The sequence below is a fragment of the Myotis yumanensis genome, unplaced genomic scaffold (genome assembly GCF_028538775.1).
Source record: "Myotis yumanensis isolate MYYU_CA2020_CCGP unplaced genomic scaffold, mMyoYum1.0.hap1 SCAF_5, whole genome shotgun sequence".
Lineage (NCBI taxonomy): Eukaryota > Metazoa > Chordata > Mammalia > Chiroptera > Vespertilionidae > Myotis > Myotis yumanensis.
The window spans coordinates 91,162,884-91,184,319 of NW_027223756.1; the positions used below are offsets into that span (position 1 = coordinate 91,162,884).

General features: G+C 50.1%; 1 protein-coding gene across 1 annotated transcript; it reads right to left on the reverse strand.

Annotated features, from left to right (window-relative positions):
• Window positions 1-14,087: 14,087 nt before the first annotated feature.
• On the reverse strand, window positions 14,088-15,735 carry LOC139011504 (PRAME family member 20-like). The gene is made up of 2 exons (XM_070417024.1): window positions 15,612-15,735; window positions 14,088-15,505 (listed from the first exon to the last, which is right to left on the reverse strand). The coding sequence occupies exons 1-2, from the start codon at window positions 15,733-15,735 to the stop codon at window positions 14,088-14,090; spliced, it is 1,542 nt and encodes a 513-aa protein (XP_070273125.1).
• Between the last annotated feature and the right edge of the window lie 5,701 nt (window positions 15,736-21,436).

Sequence of the window (21,436 nt, forward strand, 5' to 3'; positions counted from 1 at the left end):
ACTTGTCATTGGAGGGACCAAAAAGGAACTAAAAGGGCTTGTTTGGCTCGAGGGAAGCACTTTGCCGAGTGAACTTACGACCTCTGTCTGGTTAAGTCTGACCCAACCTTTGAGCTAAGGCTAAATGCTCTCTGCTCCCTGGAGGGTTCCTGTCCTATCCGATCAGGGAAAGTCTGTCATTCTTCCCCAAAGTCACGTGCCCAACCACACGGCGCGGGTCACCATGGCCACCTAGGTCTGTTATAGAACGATTTGGCTACTGCCCACCTCTTTGCCCACACAGCTTTGCTCCAGCACCTAGAGCAAGCCCGATCTGCAGCAGGGACGCGGTAAATGCTTCCAGAAGAAATGGATCCCTAGGCTCCAGTTTTGGTCCTTGGTTGTCTCCAGAGTCACATGAGCCAGAAAGTGATTCCCAGCCCTGCTGCCTCTTCCCAGTGCGGGCCACAGGCTAACCTGACAAGCTCAGGGAAGGCCTGCGTGGCAGTCTTGCAAACTCAAAGACCTAAAGTAACCACAAAGGATGGTCTGAAATTAAACCTTAGCTAAAAGCAGTTATGGTGGGTAGTCACCTCCTAGGCCGGTATCTTCACTGACAAGGTCAACCTTTACCTTAACTGAGCCTGTCTGTCTTTTTGCATCTATGATGACATACCCTTGAAATGTCTGAGTAACTTGTGACTTCCCTTTATCTGGAGCCCTTGGGGACAGATACCACACATTCCTTCATTGTTATCATGTTAATTGTTCCTGTACCCACCTAAGTATGTGTTTATCATTTTGCTTTTTATCCAATCCCAGGGGTTTCCCCGCTTTGCTTTCTCCCACCTCTCTAGTCTCTCACCAATGGATTTCATGTAACCCACCTACGTCCCTCCTTTGATTGCAGTGTATAAAAATAGAGGAAACCCCACCATTCTCCAGAGCATTATCTCAATTAGTTGAGGTTCTGCTTCCCAGCAATTGTCGACAGTTTGGTTCAAATAAACTCACAAAAATTCTTTACAGGTTTGAATGTTTTTTATGTTAACACCAGCAGTGTGACCTTGAAGAAGCCAGTCTCCCTCTCTGTGCCTTCGTTCCTCCATCTATTAAATGTGCGTAAGAACGCTGCTCACTTCTGAGGTTTCCAGTAAGAATCCAATGAGTCCTTGAGTGACGAGGGCATGGCCCCAGGAGTTTAATAACGTTCACTGTTATAAACACATTTATTCTTGAGTGTTTGGGCATGTGGTTTCGATCCAGAGCAAAGCTCTTAGAATATTCTTTTTTAGGGTTGAAGGGTCCCAACCCGGCGTGAGCTCAGGTAAAACCTGGTGTGATATCCTCTAAATCTTTAGCTCTGAACTCCTATGTGCCTCTCCAGCCATCCTCCTCCTTCTCCTCATTCCCCTACAGCCATGCCAGTAGAGCCAGCATCACACCTTAGCCTGGGGAAAACTATTCATCCCTCAAAGCCCCATCTTCCATGTTCTCTTCTCTGAGAAGCCCTCCCTCCTCTTTCTCCAGACCTCCCCAACACCCACCCTCCTTCTGACCCAATCCTGACCCCAAGGGGCTGGGGATGTTTGTGACTAACACTGACTTCCAAGCTTGAAGGCACCCCGAGGGCTGGACTGAGGCTTCCCTTGGGTTTTGCATCTCCCAGCATTGGGTGGATATATGGGGATCACGGCAGAGGAGAGTTTGATGTCCCAGTCTTGGTGAAAGTGGCCCTACCCTGGTGTTGCTCAGTGTTTAGACCATCTGCCCACACACTGAAGGGTTATGGGTTTGATTCCCAGTCAAGGGCATGTACCTGGGTTGCAGGTTCAATCCCTGGCACTGGTTGGGGCATGTGTGGGAGGCAACAAATCGATGTGTCTCTCTCATAAAGATGTTCCACTCTCTCCCTCCCTTCCTCCCTTACACTCTCTCTAAAAATCAATGGATAAAATACCCTTGGGTGAGAATTAACAACAACAAAAGTGTGTGTGTGTGTGTGTGTGTGTGTGTGTGAAAGTCGCCTGCCTTAAATTTAGATCCAACTCAATTTCTACCCAAGGCCAAGGTTAATTCACTAAATAAACAGCACCCAGGAAGTAAGAGCCAGGCACCTTTAGGCCCAGGAACAAAGGGGTTGGGGGCTGGGGTCATGCGCTGGGTTATGGACTCGAGTTCCCAGGACCAGGAGAGCCCCCTCCTAACATGGATCTGTGGTCTGGATCCCACAGACCTAATTACCCTCATTGCCTCGTGCACTAATTACCTCCACCGTGCCAGGTGGCTGGGCGGGGCTGCTCCACTTTTGGGAGGTAGGTCGCCCGATTATTTTTGGCTTTGCCGTCCTTGAAGGCTCCAGCATCTGCCCAAATGAAGGGCAGAAATTGGGGCGGAGAAATTGCAGCAGGAGGGACACTGGGAGATGTGGGGGTTGGGTTGGCCCAGGAGCTCCCTAAGCAGGGACTTTGGACCCGAGGCCTGAGGGTCTTCGGCACATAGCTGAGGTGGCAAGACCTGGAGGGGCTGAGAATCAACTCTGAGGTGGGCTGTTCTAGAGGTCTGGCACCATTGGTGGGAGATGGCTGGGGGTGGGGACTGGTCGGATGGGCCTGGGTGGGAACTGCTGTGTGTTTCTGGGCATATGACTTCCTCTCTTTGCGCTTTTCTTTACAGATTAAACAGGGATAATAACTCACAAAGAGTGCTCTAGGCAGAGGGCACAGCATGTGCAAAGGCCCTGAGGTAGGGATGGACTGGGTGCATTGGAGGGAGGCCAGGTGGCCAAAGCAGAGTGAGTGGGAGGAGAGTAGGGGGTTCTGTGGGCTGAGGGGCCAGGTAGGGCCTCATGGGCCATGGTGAGGTGTGGGTTTTGTTCCAGGTACTGGGGAGCCTTGGGAGAGTTTGGAGCCAGAGAGGGAGGGATGTGATCAGATTTATACTGCAGGCTCCAGGCTGAAGTTTAGCTCTTAGGAGAGAACCGGGGTGTGTACATGTGCAGACCCTCCTTTTCTGTGAGCCTCAGTTTCCACATCTTGGACAGACAGAGTTCTGAGGCTCAGACAGCCCCAGCACACACTGGACCTTTAGCCAGGGAAGCTCCCCTCTCCACAAATTCCTGAATTCTGGCTGAGCAGCCTACATGGCCTCGCCTTTGCCTGCCCTCTCCTCCTACTCTCCTTCTGTGGCCTTGAAGGAACAGCTGTGGGAACAGAGAGCAGGAGGCCTCGGGGAAGACAGTGAGGAGGGGCTCTGGGGAGAAGGGGGGCCGTGTTCCTGTTTGGTGACGGCCCACATGGGGCCGCCCAGTGCCGAATGTTCTTGCAGGAATTGGGTGACTCAGATGTGGCAGCCTCTTCTCTTGATTTGCTAGGGAGGCCATTCCTGGTCTCCAGACACAGGTTGGAGTAAGGATTTGCCTCTCTGGGCCACCCCCTAAAACAGCCCTCCTTCTGCCCCCCAGGACCTCTTTAACTGGCTGCATTGCTCACCTTCCTGCTCTCCTGGAGGCTTCAGAGGAAGAATCCAGCTTCTCATCACCATTGGCTATGCTGCTGGACCCCACATCTGAGCCTCTGAACTCAGTTCCAACACCTCCTCCTCCAGGAAGCCTTCCCGGACTCCCTCCACTCCCCTAACCCTGACCCCATAGGGGTCCATGTCTGACTCTGCTTCTACCTCAAACTGGGGCTCCTTGGAGACCAGGTGTAGGTCAAGACCTCTCAGGGCCCCAGTGCCACCCAGTATGAGAGGGCACAAAGGGGACGCTGGGGTGCAGGACACCTGCTGTGGCAGCCCAAGGCAGGACCCCATGGACTTGACCTCTAACATCATTTTTATAAAAGAGAAAATTGAGACTTAGGAGGCTTAGGCTGATTCCCCAAATCAAAAGTTGGACAGGTGGAAAGCTTGGCCCTTTCCCTGCAGCCTTTGGAACCTTATTTACCTACAGGAGAGGAATTTGGTACAATCTGGGCTCGGACTCCAAGAGTCCAACAGCCCATCTCCATAGATGCACTGGGGGCCTCCCTGGGCCTGTGTCCTCCTCTGTAAGACTGGGGTTCCTCACCTGTTCACTTGTGCTTACTGAGCACTGATTGTGTCTCGGCCCTGTGGGGGGCCCTACCCTGAGCGAGAGCACAACTACCTGGTAGACAAGATGGACGACAAATAAAGGCTCAAGTAGGATGACTTCTGACAGCTTCTTGCAAAGGAGGAAAAACAGACAAAGCAACACAAAGACAGGTGGTTGGTGAAGGCTGCTCAGAGGAGGTAGTGGTTCAGGGAGCAGCGTGTGCGTAGGACCTGAGGTGGGGATGTGATCAGCCCCCTGGAGCAGGATCGAGGAGGCAGGTGTGGCTGGAACAGGGTGGCTGGGAGGGGAGTGGGGAGCCAGATGGGCAGGAAACGCCGTCGGCTGGGTCACAAGGAAGAACGTAGACTTCACACTCACAGCCCTAGGGAGCCATGAAAGGCTTGGAGCAGGAAAGGGACACGACCTGTTTCTCCATGTTGTAGATAAAATTCACCAGCTACCACATGGCAGATGGCCTGAGGAAGGTGATCTTAAGACTTTCATCCTTGGTTATCCCAATGCAGAGGGTACCCCGGTTTGTACTTGATAAAACAAATGGCATTGTTATCAGCACGATTATTCTATCTCTGGAGTTGGCCACAGGCTCTGTGCTCGAACCCCTCCCAGGACCTCAGGGAGGAAGCCTGTCCAAATAACCTCCTTTCTGCCCTGTCTGGCCTTCCTTCCTCTCCCTCTCTCTCTCTCTCTCTTTCTCTTAAGGCCCTCTTATCACTGAAATTCCAGGCCTCCAACTGGACGGAAACATCTGCTTCCTGTAGAGGAATCTGTTGCCCCCCAGGCTGGGGGAAGAGAACCACTGACGGAAAGAGAAAGGATCACACATTAGGCACCAACTGCATACACAGGGGAGACACTATGTGCAGGCTGCCCATTTCCCAGGCAGGAAATCATGGCCGAGCACAGGATAAGAGCTTGTTGACAGATCCAGCAGGGGCAGCCTGACTGATTTGCAGGATCCAGTGCAAAAGAAAAATTCAGGGGCCCTTGTTGAGAAATTACTCAGAACTTTAAGACAGTGACATCAGAGTGTTAAACTCAGAAGCTGGCCCTGGTGGGAGCTGTCGCAGCCACCTTCCACAGCTGCAGAAACTGCGTCTGAGAGAGGGAGGGAGATGTGCCAAGAGCTGAGGGGCCCATGGGGACCCTCCCACCTCCTGAGACAGTGGCAAGAGTGTTGAGTGGCTAGTGGACTGGTGAGTAGACCTCAGAGGCTGGGATGTACCAATCTTATTCTTGGTGAGAAGCTAGGAGCTGCTGTGGCCTCAGTGGTCTAGGGGTTGGGGGAGGGCAGCGACATACATGCATACATTTTCTTTTCTTTTCTTTGTTAATATACTTTTATTGATTTCAGAGGAAGGGAGAGGGAGAGAGAGAGAGATAAAAACATCAATGAAGAGAGAATCATTGATTGGCTGACTCCAGCACACCACCCCACTGGGGATCGAGCAGGCAGCCCGGCATGTCCCCTGACCGAGAATCGAACTGTGAACTCCTGGTTTATACGTTGATGCTGGGCCATGCGTACATTTTCTAACATGTTTAGCTTTATGCATTTTCTCTTCTGGTTGCCAAAGTGATATGTACTCAGTGTAAAATCTGTTCCAGAGGAAGCACAGACAAGCATAATGTAAATAATGTGCACAGGTCCCTTGTCATTGTGTTTAATTCCCTGAATGCATTTTTGTTCCAAACTTACAATGTGCCTGGTGTTCACTGACCAGTTAAAACACACTGGCACAGCCTGGCCAGCATGGCTCAGTGGTTGAGTGTTGACCTATGAACCCGGTCACGGTTCGATTCCAGGTCAGGGCACATGCCTGGGTTGCGGGTTCAATCCCCAGTGTAGTTGCGTGCAGGAGTCTCTCTCATCATTGATGTTCCTATCTCCCTCTCCCTCTCCCTCTCCCTTTCTCTCTGAAATCAATAAAAATATATTTTTTTAAAAACACACAGAAAACAAACTAAATTCAGATGCCATCCCTGTGCTCGCGGGCGTGGGCTGGCACACTCCAGGTGCTAGGTAAACATCTGTTGAGTGAATGAAAATTTAAGAACAAAGTGAATGCCCAGAGATCACTGTTATAACAGGATGGCCTATTTCATTCTAGATTTTTACTTTTTTTCGCCTCTTCTCAGCCACAATGCAATCATACTGTACATGACTTCTCAGTGGAGGCCCACTTTCCATACCGATTAATATCAGTCTGCCCTCTTGTGTTGAAAGATGTTACCAGGGCTTTTCCGTGATTGTTAAACTGATCCCCTGTGGTCGGGCATCCAGGGTGTCTCCTCAAGGGACGCTTTTGGGGGCTGGCCTTAACAGTGGAATCACAGCCGTGCCAGCATGGCTCAGTGGTCGAGTGTCAACCCTTGAGCCAAGAGGTTGCTGGTTCAATTCCCAGTCAGGGCACATGGGGGCGTGCATGAGGCAACCAAACGATGATGTTTTCTCTCACTGATGTTTCTATCTCTCTATCCCTCTCCCTTCCTCTCTCTAAACTAAATAAACAAACAAAGAAATAAATAAGGGAATCACACATTTTCAAGGCCTTCGATGGACACCTAGGGCCATACTGCCTTCCATACCACGCCATATCTCTGAACATCTGTCTATTTCTCTGAACATCTGACATTTGCAAATAAATGTTACAGACACTGGCATCGCAAGAGATGGATTAAAATCAGAGGCTCCCAAAGGCAGTTTGGGGAGTGACTTCTTAAGGGTCAAATGTTCTGGAACTAGAAACAGGTGGTGATTGCACAACATTGTAAATGTACTAAGTGTCATTGAATTATACACTTTAAAATCATTATTTTGTGTTATGCAAATTTTACTTCAACTAAAAAAATCTGAGGTCACAACCGGGGGGGATCTCTGGCTTCCAGAAAGCCCCCAAAATTTTGCTCAGTGTCACCTCCTCCAAGGAGCCTCCACTCATTACCATGTCAACCCACTATGTCCCTTCCATCTGTCCTCTTATTTGTCTTCAAAGCTCTCATCATTCCCTGGCATAGATTCATTCATTCATTCATTCATTCATCCATTCGACAGAGGAGTTCACAATTATCATCAGGTCCATTTTCCAGAGAAGGAAGCTGATGCTCAGAGCGTTGGGGTTGCCGCATGGCACCAAGCGAGGTGAGTGTGGGGCTGGGCTGCACCCCCATCTCCATCCCGCCCTGGTTCCTTCTAGAGATGCCCAGTGGCCATTGCTGGGGTCTTCTCCGAATTGAGGAAGGTGTAAACAGGCTCTCACACTGTGTAAACAGTAGCTGCACGTCAGAAGAAGTTCTTGTGACTTCTGGTCCCTTAATTGCTTCAGTCCATTCACTTGTTCATTCCTTCACTCATTCATTTTACAAAGATATTTTGAGGTCTACCCATGTTCTGGGCCCTGTGCTGGGTGCGGGAGTTACAATAAGCATAAAAGGTAAATATATAAACAAGGAGAGGTCACATGGTCATAGGTACTGAGAAGAAAATCAGGCAGGAAGCAGAGATGGCCTGGAGATCATGCAAATGAGGGTGAGGGTTGGGGAGTGAAGTGGGGGCTGCCCTATTGTCTCCTGGTTGTACAGGGAGGCACCCTCCGAGGAGGTGACATTTGAGCTGAAATTGGAAAGAAGAGGAGTTGTGCACAATGAGATCAGGAGGAAGGGTGTCCCAGGTGGAGGGCACAGCATGTGCAAAGGTCCTGGGGTGGAAAGGAGCTGGACATGTTTGAGGAACATCAAGGAGGATGCTGAAGCTCGAACAGGGTGAACATGAGGTGGGGGGCGGGGGGGGTGGAGGCCAGGGAGATGAGCAGGGGCTGGGCCTCCTTAGGGATCACAGGAGTAGGTTCTATTCTGGGATGATGTGAATCATAGGAGAGTTTGAGCTGGGGAGTAACTTGGTGTGGTTTATAAGTTCTGGAAACCTTCCTTTGGCTGTTGTTGGGAGAAGGCACTCGGAGGTGATGTCAGGGAAACCAAAGATGAGTTGGGCAGCCTCTGGGAGCCTCTGATGGCCTGCCTGAGTGGGGGAAGTGATCATGAGAAGTTGGTCAAGGGTTTGAGGGGAATGTTCTGGAGGCTGAAGGAGAAGAGGAGTCTAGGAGGCTCCTAGATGTTTGATAGAGTTCCTCTGTGATTCAGGGAGACTTGGAGGGTAATGGGCAGGACTGAGGGTGGCCCTGGTGACTCAAGTTCACATCTCCCATGACCTTGAACTTCTTTAGCAAAGATGTGCACAGGAACACACATGAACAGCCAGATGTCCATCTTCCCCCCAGAAGAAGGCAGGAAAAGGAAAAAATTTAAAAAGGCGGGGCTGGGTGGGCAGAAGGCTGAGTGAGACGTTTCAGCATTCTGTGGGAAGGAAGCAAGTTAGAACTGGCCTGCACCTCCCTGCCCTGCTTCCTTTGACAAACTCTCTTAAAAGTCACTGCATTGTGCTGACAGGGCAACGCTTGCTGGACTCAGGCCCACACGGGATGTGGAGACTGTTCCCAGTTGAGTCAGCTGTTTCTGGATTGGAATCTCTGCCCCATCCCTGGTTTCCTGTATGAGCCTGGACACAGAAACGCTTTTCAAGAAATTGTTCTGGAGCTACCAGATTCCATGTGGAACAAAACAAATGGTCCCTACCTCACACCACCCACAAAAATTCAGTGTTGGGTAAAGACTTTCTTACTCTGAGCCTCTTCTGAGAGATAGTCCTCACCTCCCAGAGCTGTTGTGAGATGGGGTCCCAGTAAGTCTGTTGTGCAGCTGGCACTCAAACGGCTACTGCCATTATTATTTTTTCTTTAAAACTTCACATACAGCCGAAACCGGTTTGGCTCAGTGGATAGAGCGTCAGCCTGCGGACTGAAAGGTCCCAGGTTCGATTCCAGTCAAGGGCATGTACCTGGGTTGTGGGCACATCCCCAGTAGGAGATGTGCAGGAGGCAGCTGATCGATGTTTCTCTCTCATCGATGTTTCTCACTCTCTATCTCTCTCCCTTCCTCTCTGTAAAAAACCAATAAAATATATTTAAAAAAAAAATTTCACATACAACTGAAAAAATCTAAATAAAGTCTGTCAATAGTATTGCTGTCAATTTTCTGGTTGTAATAATGTACTATATTCATGCAGGTGTTCCCACTGGTGGAAGTGGGGTAAAGGGTGCCCCAGATCTTTTTATTCATTTTTTCAACAGTTTTATTTATTTATTATTATTTTTTATTGATTTCAGAGAGGAAGGGAGAGGGAGAGAGAGAGAGAGGAACATCAATGATGAGAGAGAATCATTAATTGGCTGCCTCCTGCATGCCCCCTACTGGGGATCAAGCCTGCAACCCGGGCATGTGCCCTTGACCGAATCAAACCCAGGACCAATCCACAGGTCGACGCTCTATGCACTGAGCCAAATCAGCTAGGGCTAAAGTCCATCCTTTTAAAGTGTTCAATTCAATGGGTTTTTAGTATATTCACAAAGTTGTACAACCATCACCACTACCTAATTCCGGAATATATTCATCACCACCCCCCACCCCCGAAAAGAAACTTCCCACTAATTAGCAATCACTTCTCATTCGCCTCTCCCCCTACCTTGTATCAGTCACTAATGTACTTTCTGTCTCTATTGATTTGCCTATTTGAGGCATTTCATATAAATGGAACCATATAATATGTGCTATTTTATTTTATGTCTGGCTTCTTTTGTTCAACATCATGTTGTTAAGATTCATCCATGTGCAGCCTGTATCACTTTTCTTTTTAATCGATTTTAGAGAGAAAGGAAGGGAGAGGGAGAGGGAGAAAGAGAGGAAGAGAGGAAGAGGGACAGGGAGTGGACAGGGAGAGGGACAGAGGCAGGGAGAGGGAGAGGAACAGGGAGAGGGAGAGGGACAGGGAGAGGACAGGGAGAGGACAGGGAGAGGACAGGGAGAGGGACAGGGAGAGGGAGAAAGAAACATCGATCAGTTGCCTCCCATACACATTCGCAACCTGACAGGGAATATTTGGTGCACGGGACAATGCTCAACCAACTGAGCCATACCAGCCAGGGCAGCCTGTATCATTTTTCATTCATTTTTATTTTTTATCCTCGCCCGAGGACATGTTCATTGACTTTAGAGAGAGAGAGAATAGAAGTTTTCCAAATTGAAGTTGGGAACTGATAGTGAACTCAACTTTATAAAATCTAATAAACAATAAAATAAACATAATTTAAAAATGAAAATGAATGCATACTCATTTGTCTGCATGGTCTGAAGGAGTGTTTACTTTTGGGCCCTTCGAAGCCCACCCTGAACCACACCTGGCTCACCCAGGCCAACTCCTGGCTTCAGGACATTGTCCACCACCACGACAGTGTTGTAACAGCACGTCAGCCTCTCTGTTCTTCAGGAGGACGGAGATCGGAGAATTCGGGCCCCCTGCACTCCTAGCCGATGCCCATGCGGATAACAGAAGGTCAGGGCCAGGCCTGACTGAGGACCTTCCCCGGACCTGCTTTCTCTCATTCAGGCCGGGCTCATTCTGGCCGCTCTTCTCCCCGTGTGGCCGGCACATGGCGCTGGCGGGTTGCCACAGAGAGTGAGGAGGACAACGCTCTGATCTGAAAATAAATCGTGACCCTGAATGGGTAAACAAGAAACTAGGGCAGAAGAGGGGGAACGGGGGGGCGGGGGGGGGGGGGGGCGCGGGGCTGAGGGGAAAGAGAATTGTGTCTTTCCTGGGAAGATGAATGCAGCCTTCAGAGGCTGGTCTCCCCGTGCTGGGCCCACAGCCACATAGTCTAGCTCTGCTGTGCCCCCAGCTGTTCCTAATGCCTGGTACCCGCTGTACCTTTGCTGTGGAGTCCTGACTCCTGGGCCTGACACCTCTCCCAATGTGGACCCCATTGTCACTCAGAAAAGTTTCTTCTTTGCACTTTTAATGTGGATCTTGCTTTTTGTAGAACCAGCGTGACCTCTAACTGTTTGCTGAGTGCAAGATGCTCTCCACCTGTGGCCCATCTTACCGAGGGAGGGGCGAGGGCAGGAGGGGAACTTAGTGGCAGGTCAGAGGTGCTCCCCAGGCCTGATGGATGGTGATGTGAAGCCGGAGGCGTTTGAAGGGGTGAATGTCTTGGTCAAAAGCAAGGTGTGTATAGCTCAGGGGGGAAGACTTGATTTGGGGTCTGTTCCTGCTCCTTCTGGGAACAGCATCTTGGTGTGTACAGGGCTGACCCTTTCCCTTCTCAGGGAGGGTCACCCAGTGAATGAATGAGTGAACCAACAGATAGATGGGTGGAGGCTACTGAGAAACGGTCAGGGAGACACTGCAGGGACTCATGGCAGCCTGTGAGCCGGGTCCTGGGAGGAAATAATGGGAAGAGATAGTCTCCATTCAAATCTGATGCTTTTTCTTTTTCTTTTTTCTTTTTTCTCCTAAGACCACAGCTGCTTCTGAAACAAAGACCGACAATTGCCGCAGCATGTGCTTCATTTTTACTTCCCTTGAATATTCTTCAATGGATTTTCTTTTTAAACGGCACTGGCAAGCTGTCGCTGTGTAATGAGGCACACGGCTGGGGAGGAGCAGGAAGAGCACCCCCTTTTCCCAGGCAGGCATTTTGGAGTAGACCTGCCTCCTCTTTGCTCAAATACAGCTGAAAGTCCCTGTATCTGGGCATCTGTCTACATTTTACAACATTTCTACAAAAACCACACCCTACTTTGCTTTTATCCTTCAGGATCAAACTCCTTTTTCCAAAGCTCCATCATATTTCACATCCAAAGTCCCCTCACATTTTTCCTTCCTTCCCTCTATTTGCTTTGTCCCCAGGGTTCACCAGCACAGCAAGGCTCCTGACGCATCTGTGGACATCAGGGCTCACACCCTGGGTTGACCCCCGTGGCTTGTCTCATGGAGCAGAGGGGCACCAGTGTTTAAAGGCACCGGCCCAGCTAGGGTGACAAAAAAGGCTGGAGCCCGGTGCAAGCTCTGTAGAAAGTAGCTTAGTGATCTTCAACAGGTAAAACACAGAGTTACCATATGATTCAGTAATTCCACTCTTAGGTGTAGACCCAGGAGGATTTATAACAGGGGAGAAAATCAAAACTTGTGCACCATAATTAGAGCAACTCTATCCACAATCACCAAAAGGTAAAAACAACCCAAATGCGCATCAACAGATGAATGAATGAACAAAATATGGTCCACCCACACAGTGGAATATTACTCAGCCATGAAAAGGACTGGAGCACTGAAACATGCTACAACATGATGGACCTCGAAACATCATGCCAAGTAAAAGAAGCCAGACACAAAAGACCACATGTTGTCTGATCCCATTTATATGAAATGCCCAGAACAGGCAAATCCATAGAGACAGAAGGGGAGTAGTGTTTGTCAGGGGCTGGGGCGGGAGGATGGGAAGTGACTGCTCATGGGAGCGAAGTCTCTTTTTTGGGTGATGGAATATTCTGGAACTAGGTAGAGGAACTGGTTGTACAACATTGTGAATGTGTTAAGTGCCACTGAATTGTTCACTTTAAAAAATGGGGAATTCGCCCTGGATCGTGTGCTCAGTGGTTGGAGCATCTGACCTCCCACTGAAGGGTCTCAGGTTCGATTCCTGGTCAAGGGCATGTATCTGGGTTGCAGTTTTGCTCCCTGCCATGTCAGGGCATGTGTGGGAGGCAACCAGTCAATGTGTGTGTGTGTGTGTGTGCGTGTGTGTGTGTGTGTGTGCACGCATCTCTCTCTCCCTTCCTCCTTCCACTCTCTGAAAAGCAATGGAAAAAGGATCATCAGGTGAGGATACAAAAAGGAAAAAAAAAGAAAGGTGAATCTTGTTGCGTGCGGTTCACATCAGTGAGAAGCTAAAAGGCTGGAGTGGTCCTCATGGAAGCCAGCAAGCACAGGTGTTAGCAATTCTGACACTTCTCCGGGCTCTTGTCAGTGAGGGGTTGCTACTTGGGTATTTATTGTTTCCCTGCGTGGCTTTCCTCTGAATCCCTTCCACACACTCTCTTCTCAGCTGACACTCTGGCCAGGAAGAACATCCTCATGCTACAAATAAGGAAACTGAGGCTCTAAGAGGTGGGATGAATTTGCAAGGTCATCCATGGCAGCCCTTCCATTGTGTCATGGTGGGGACTTGAGAACTTTATTTTTAGGAAGACAATTGGGCTGATAGAAAACCTCAGTGACAGCTTCCCAGTGACACAGAATGATGAAAATGGAACACCTAACACCTGTGAGCTTCATGGAATGCTGGCACTGATTCTCAAAATCCTGGCAGTAGATACTACTATTCTCCCATTTACAAGGGAGGAAACTGAGGCTTACAGAGGTGGATCACTTGCTCTAGGTCACACAGCACAGCGAGCACATGTAAAGGCTGAGGACTCAAACCCTCAAATTCTGTTTTGCTCTGAGCTTTCTCTGGGTAAAACAAGTCATCAAAACATAAATGCTGAAATCTCCAAGTGGAACTTCACTCCTGGACCAGGAATTCCAGGAACTGTGAGACTGTGCTCCCGAGACAACCTGGGAAATCTCTGGAGAAAAATCAAGCAAAGGGTCAACTTGTGAGGTCCCCCTCCTGGGGTCGGAGGGAAGTGGTTGGTGCCAGATTCATCATGGAGCCGCAATTCTTTTTTATTTTTTATTTATTTATTTGGCCTTTGAAATTGTCTTTATTTCTGATCATTCCTTTACAATCATCTACCTCAGGATTAACTCCCACACATGCAGCTGGAGCCCAAATACCCCTCCCCTTCCCCATGCAAATCAGATTCATATTTCTGATTCTAGGACACTTGCCCCCTGAGGTCCCATGAATGCCCCAACCTTGGCCCCTGCAATCCTGTTCCCGGACTTGGTCCCTCCCTTTCCCCATTCAAGCTGAGCATGAACCTGAAACGCGGGTGCCCACTGCATAACGCACCCCGGTCCGAGGTTTCAGCTTCCAAAGGCCCAGAAAGAAGCCTTTGCTGGGTGCACCCACTGAGCAGAGCAGGGTCACTACAGGGGCACCTCACGGGCTCCATGTCATGAAAATGCCACGTCATAAAACTCACTGCAGTGCTTGGTGGCAAGCAGGATGCTCCTGGGCTGTCCTAACTCCCTCAGGGTCCCTGTCAGCTCAGCCCGGATCAGGGCAAGTCTCTCCTGGTTGACAGTCCCCTGGATCCTGTAACACTCCAGGGGGACGGGGTACAGCTCGATCTCTAAACTGCACAGCCCGGCTGTGTGGCGCAGCAGCTTCTCCATGGTGGCCACGGAGAAGTTGTTCTCAGACATGGTGAAGCCCCTGAGCTGCTGACAGCGGCTCAGGACAGGCAGGATGGCCTCGACTTGGGAGTCCGCCATCCCACAGTGATCCAGGCCCAGGTCCTGGAGGGTGGGTGCCACTGCCTCCAGCAGAGCTAGGAGGGGCTCAAGACTAAAATCCGCAAGCCTGAGGTCAAACAGATGCAGGGACTTCAGCTGCCTGAGGTTCGGGCACTGGAGCAGGTGTGTCAGGTCCGAATGCGTCAGCCGCTGGCAATTTCTTATGGAGAGTTTGTCCAAGGGGGTCTGCAGGCACCTGAGCATCTGGTCCAGACGGCCTCTGAGGAAGGAGGGAGAGTCCATGTTGAGGTCCCGAAGGTGCCGCAGCCTGAGCATCTGAGAGAGGAATTGGGAAAAGGACCGCTGCTCTTCCTGCTGTTTCCTGTCCCAATCTTCTTCCTCCTCCCACTCCTGCTCCTCTTCCTCCTGTTCTTCTTCCTCTTCCTCTTCCTCTTCCTCCTCCTCACCATTCTCCTCGGTCAACACGTGAATGTGGGAGAGAGAGAGTCTCTGCAGGTTACTCATCTCTCCCAGGTAAAGAGCAAACGTCCCCAGGGTGGGCAGGTCCCAGATGCAGTTCACTTCGACTTCCTGGATGCAGTCCAGCTGCACCCCATCCAGGACCCTCCTGACCCTCTGGAAGGGCCCCTCAGAAATCCTCAGCGTCTTGCAGCACAGGTGTAGCAACCCTTCCCTGTGCTGGGCCCTTTCATTGAAGTTAAGGTCTAGGAACACCTCCAAGGGAGCCAAGGGGTGCTGCATGTTGGGGCTGGAGCTGTGCACAGCCACTGGTCCCGTCAGTGAGCACTTCTGGGTGCTGTCTTCACACCACATTCTCCAGAAGTTGGCTCCCGTGTTCCTTAAATCCAGCACCCGCAGTTTCCACCTCCTGGGCCGAACCTCCCGGGCAAGCAGAATGTCCAGCCCATCCAACACGGCTTTGAAGACCTCATCCAGGGACAAATGTGACAGGCAGCCCAGAGGGAGGACAGTGAAGGGCAAGGCGTGCACCATTGCCTTCAGGGGCTCCGGGATTCTCCTACGGTAGGCCTGAATGAAGCACTGCGGGAAGAGCTCTGCGGGCAGGTACTCCAGAGCTGCGATGGCCGAGGCCTGGTCCCTCAGCAGGCTCCCTCCTGCCAGCCGCAGGAGTGTGGGTGGGGTCCGGATGCTTGTGTACAAGAAAGGAATCCTGCAGAAACGTCTGCTGTGACCCGGTTGGCTGGGGCTCGGATCTCAGACCTGGTGGAGGAAGAACCACCGCACTGACTGCAGAGCTGGAGGACTCTGAATCTCTCCTCTGGTGCCTGAGGTTTTTATATACCTTCTCAAACGATAACATCCAATCAGAAACCTCAGTCTCCATCCCTTAATCTTACTGGGATTATTTCCTCTCTCCGGATTAATGGATTGAGAGAAAGGTAGGGAGGGACAAGGTTGAGGCCTGGCTCATTGATTCCTTTCATAGACACTGACTGAGGTTGACTGATGGCCACCTATTGCTTTCCTCAGTGTGAGACAGTGGAGGTGTAGTGGTTTCCTGATGTTAAATAGGAAAAAGCACAACCTGAGAGCGTGGTTGCTGAGGGTCTTTGGCCACATTAGACTAATGCAAATGTATCCACAGTTAAAACAGCCAACGCTCACAGCTGACACCTTTGGTGTCATCCCCAAAGAAAACAAATGAAATGTGTCTATGCATCGAGTAAGGTTTTATGTCAGGAGACATAGCAGATCATGATCTCCACAGGGATCAAGGGGTGGGCAATTGAGCATGTGGGTGGCCCTTCAGACCCTAAGGCTTCTCTGAGGGAGGTCAGGTAAAAATCACCATGAGAAGCAGGGTCAGGGCTGGGCAGGGTGGGGGTGGGCCATCCTAGGGGAACCCTATTTATGACCCAGGGCCAAGTAAAGATGGGTGTTTTTTCTTGGAAAGAAGAGAGATGGAAAGACTCTTCTCTGGGTGAATTTGGGATTTAAAAGGAGACAAGCTGGAGTAGAGACAGTGCCATCCTAGAGGGCAAAGGGAGAGATTGCATCTTCTGTCCCTCCCAGGAGGAAAGGGCGGGTCTCCTCTGGGAAAGATGGGATTAGCTCAGCACCTGGGTGGAGAAGATGAAATCTAAGAATGTGCTTAGAGGGAAAGAGGCCAGGCCTGGGAGTTGGACATTTTCAAGCCCGAGAGGCACTGAAGGCAGATGCATAGGCTCTTTAGGATCTCAGAGCCCAGGAGAAAAATCGCTGCAATTCTTTAAAAAAAAAAATTTTATTGATTTTTACGGAGAGAGAAACATGCCCCTGACCAGAATCGAACCTGGGACCCTTGAGTCCGCAGACCGATGCTCCATCCACCGAGCCAAACCGGCCAGGGCAGAGCCGCAATTCTTTTTTTTTTTTTTTTTTTTACTTTTTATTTTTTTTAATTTTTGTTTTATTTCTTAAAGTATTACAAAGAGTATTACACATGTCTCCTCCCCCCCCCCCCCCTTTGACATTCCCCCGGCCTCCCCTACCCCCCAGTGTCTTGTGTCCATTGGTTATTCTTATATGCATGCATACAAGTCCTTTTGTTGATCTCTTACCACCACCCCCCAACCCTCCCCAGGCTTCCCATTGTAGTTTGACAGTCTGTTCAATGCTGCTCTTCCTCTGTATCTATATTTGTTCATCAGTTTATAATGGTCTTTATTATCCATAAATGAGTGAGATCATATGGTATTTTTCTTGGCTTTCCAGGGGCCGTTGCAGCCTCGCAGGGTCTGTCTCAGCCTCATAGGGGCTGTCGCAGCCTCACAGGGGCCAGCCCAGTCTCACAGGGGCCGTCTCAACCTCACAGGGGCTGTCTTAACCTCACCGGGGCCGTTTCGACCTCACTGGGGCCGTCCCAGCCTCACCGGGGCTGTTTCAACCTCACAGGGGCCATTTCCACCTCACCGGGGTCGTTTCAACCTCACAGGGGCCATTTCAACCTCACAGGGGCCGTTTCAACCTCACCAGGGTCGTTTCAACCTCACCGGGGCCGTTTCAACCTCACTGGGGCTGTTTCAATCTCACCAGGGCCGTCCCAGCCTCACAGGGGCCATCCCAGCCTCACAGGGGCCGTTTCAACCTCACCGGGGCTGTCTCAACCTCACTGGGGCTGTTTCAACCTGAGCCGCAATTCTTGAGAATCAGTTCCCAGGGCTATGAGCATGGGGTTGGTGGGAAATAGGAACGTGTGCGCATGTGCATGCATGTCTACATGTGTGCCTGTGTCTTTGAGCCTGCAGGTGCATGTGTGCACATCTGTGTGTGCATGTCTGTATGCACGTGTCTTCGAGCCTACATGTGCACACATGTATCTTTGAGTATGTGCATGGATGTATGCACGTGCACATGTGTAGGTGTCTCTGTGCATATCCTTGAGCATACATGTGCACACACGTATCTTTGTGTCTGCATGTGTGTCTATACAAGTTTGTGTATTCATATCTGTATGTCTTTGAGCCTGTGCATACGTGTTTGTGCATGTGCATGCATAACTGTATGTACACAAGCATGGGCTGCATGTGTGCATGTGCTTCAAAACCAGATGAGACCAGTGGGAGATCCTTGAGAGTACAGGTGTGGAGTCAGACTGGCTTGGGCCTCAGTTTCTCCACTGGTAAATGGGCCAGCTTCTGCTGGATTCAAGGATTAATGTACAGAGAGGCCACTGACTATCAGAAGATGTCAGTTTATAGTCTGTGCTATGGGCTCTGAAGTTGATACCTCTCATCTCCGTTGATTCTGAAAGCAAACCCAAGGCTGAGTTTATCATCCACAGTATTTTGTCATTCTAAAATCATAGAAGCAGAGATGTCAAACCACACAGAAATGTGTGAGGTGAAGAGTGAAAATTCCATGGCCGTGGTGTGCTAGAGTGCTTCTCAGGGTCTATGGCTCCTATCATGTCCCAGGCAGACACAGTTGGGAAAAGCAGGAACTTTGACAGGGTCAGTCCCCTACCCCCTGCTCCCAAGTTGGACTGCACAGGCATGCTGTGGAGGGAGAGCCCTTTGGCCCCAGAAATGGCATTTCTAGAGCTTTACTTACAGTGTTGTAGGGTATAGGGACCAATCCTTTAGAACATTTGTTAAAGGACAGTCCATGGCAAAACAAATTTTTTGGGGAAAATTTTTAAGTAAAAAAAAAGCAACAGAGTAGCATGTGCAGTGTAGTTTGCATCTTTAAGGTCATATCTGAAATGTGCCTGCTGATAATCTACATGTAGGGACCTGAGACCTGGGTGCTACAGGCCGGGTAAACAGAAAACATATCTGTACCTTTGGATTTTGGCCAGAGTTATTTATGCACAAATAGCACTAGAACATTTACTCACATGGAAGCACTGCTGAGACCTCCAGTCATGTGAGGAAGCGCATCTCTAGGCAGCATGCATGACGTGTCATTATTTAAACAATTTTTCTATTTAAATTCTCTTGATATGTGAGAATGGGAAGGAGGGGAAACCTGTTTCATTCTGCATATATCTGGGTGTTTTTTTCTTTTTAAAAAATTTATTGATTTTTAGAGAGGGGAAGGGAGAGAGAGAAACATCAACCTATTGTTCCACCCATCCATGTACTTACTGGTTGACTCTTCCATGTGCCCTGATCAGGCATAGAGCTCGCAACTATGGTGCATAGGGATGAGCTACCCACCGACTGAGCTACCTGGCTAGGGTTGAGTGTTTTTTAGCTTTTACAAAAAAAAAAAAAAAGGTACTTGATCATGTGTGTTTGCACATATTATGCATGCATCTCACACATGCAAAAAGACACCTGCTTTTTTTTTTTTATTGAGTATAGAGAGAGAAACATCAGTTTGTTACTCCATCTATCCATGTATTCATTGGTTCTGTTTTTTATTTTTAAAATGTTTATTTCTAACTAGAGGCCTGATGCATGAAATTCATGCAAGGGGCTCAGCCCTTGCAGCCGCAGCAGCTGCCCTGGCCATCGCAGCCCCGGCTTCATCAGGAAAGTTGTTCTAATTAGCATATTATGCTTTTATTATTATAGATTACATATGTAATTTAAAAATTTTTTATTGTTGACAGTATTACAGATGTCTCATTGATCCTTTTTAAAACAATATATTTTTATTGATTTCAGAGAGGAAGGGAGAAGGAGAAAGAGATAGAAACATCAATGATGAGAGAATCATTTACTGGCTGCCTCCGGCATGCCCCACACTGGGGATTGAGCCCGCAACCCAGGCATGTGCCCTTGACCGGAATTGAACCTGGGGCCCTTCAGTCTGCAGGCCAATGCTCTTCCCACTGACCCAAACTGGTCATTGATTCTTGTAAGTGCCCTGACATGGGATTAAACCTCCAACCTTGACGTATCAGGACGCTCTAACCAACTGAGCTACCTGCAGGGCAACAAAGGCCTGCTTTAAAAACTGAAGATTGGAGGCCACCAAGACCAAGATGGCCGGGAGACTTGCTGCCTTCCTCAAGAATGCCTGGGCCAGGGAGCCGGTGCTGGTTGAGTTCTTCACCACTGGAGGCCTTGCTATTATTCTGCCCGCTTCAACCCTTATACCAAGCACGAGGCCATGATCAACCAGGTTAAACCCTACAACTACCCAATGTTAGTTGGAGATGATGGAAACATGCCCGACATCCCCAGGACCCCTAGGGTCCAAGTTGGAGTGACTGTGAGCACCTCCGCTGACAGGCCCCCTCCCCTATGGCCCCCACTAAAAATGTGAAAACAGAAAAAAAACCCAACCCCCAAACAAAATTAAGTATTAGAGCCTCTCCAGCAGCATGCTCCGCTTCTCACGGTGCACTGGGGCACTCAGGAGGCTTCCTGGAGGGGAAGCTGGGAGAAGGGAGAGGAGTGGCATATTTAGGTCCCAGTTAGCCCTAAATTACAAGGAAGCAGAGGAAATGTTACCTTCTGAACTGAAAGAAATCCTTCCCAGATGGCAGAGGGGAAACTGAGGCCTGAGGTGGAATGACCAGCCTGAGGTCAAAACCCGGGCCCTGTCCCAGACTGGAGACCCCATACCATATGTCCTTCTGCTGGATTCACCACCAGTCTGCTGGTGAAAAGGAGCTGGCGGGGCTACTGGAGAGCAATCCCGATTGCTGCTCATCCCCCACCTCCAGTCTTCCCAGAGTGGGTGGGGGTTGTAGGTTTTGGGTGACTTTCTCAGGGCATGGCGCTAAGGCCATATCACACACTCACCTCCCAAGCTCTGGTGAAGAGGCAAATGTCTGGGAGGTTCTGGGCTGACAACAGCTCCCATCATTGTCAAATGGGCCCTCACCACTCCTGAGTGTCCTCCAAGATACAGTGGGAAGAAGGAAGACTCAGGGCTCCTACATCAGCTTCCTAAGGAGCCTTGTTTCATCTGTCCCCCTTTAATTTGCTGACAGATCCCCTCCCCAACCATTCCTCACTTCCCTGGTGCCCTGAGTACGTCCGAAGCCTGACTCCTGCCTGTGCCATGCTCAGGTGGAAGCCCCTGCAGGCCCATATGTTCATCCACCTGCTGTGATCTTTGCTCTCCCCCCCAACCTGAAGGGCCAGGGGTAGCTGGCAGAGGAATCAGACACAGGCTGACAGCACACAGGAACAGCACGGAGCTTTGAAGACACCCACAGGTTGGCTTCTTGGTCAGGGGGAGGTCTAGCTGCACCTTGGTCTATCTCTGGCAGCTGGAACCCCAACCCTGGGAGTCAGCAAGGCCTTGCGGGGATGGGGGAGGTAGGAGGGGGCGGGGTGAGCAGTCATGGGCTTCTAAGATAGGGCTCCCAAGTCACGACACCCTCCCAAAGGTAGGTTTCTATTCCTAGCACTCCCCCCTCCCCAAGAGAGCCTGCCAGCTCCCCGGTGTACTGGTCCTGATCACTACCTGCCCTTGTCTCAGCACCTTCTGGGCTTTCCCAGTTACTGACCAGGCTCCCACCCTGGCAGGCAGAGGACATGCCCTGAGGCAGGGTGTTTATGATCTGGTTCCATGCAGGCACCACATCTACCATGTACCCCAAGGCCTGATTTTATAAATACATCAATGGAGACCATGGAAGA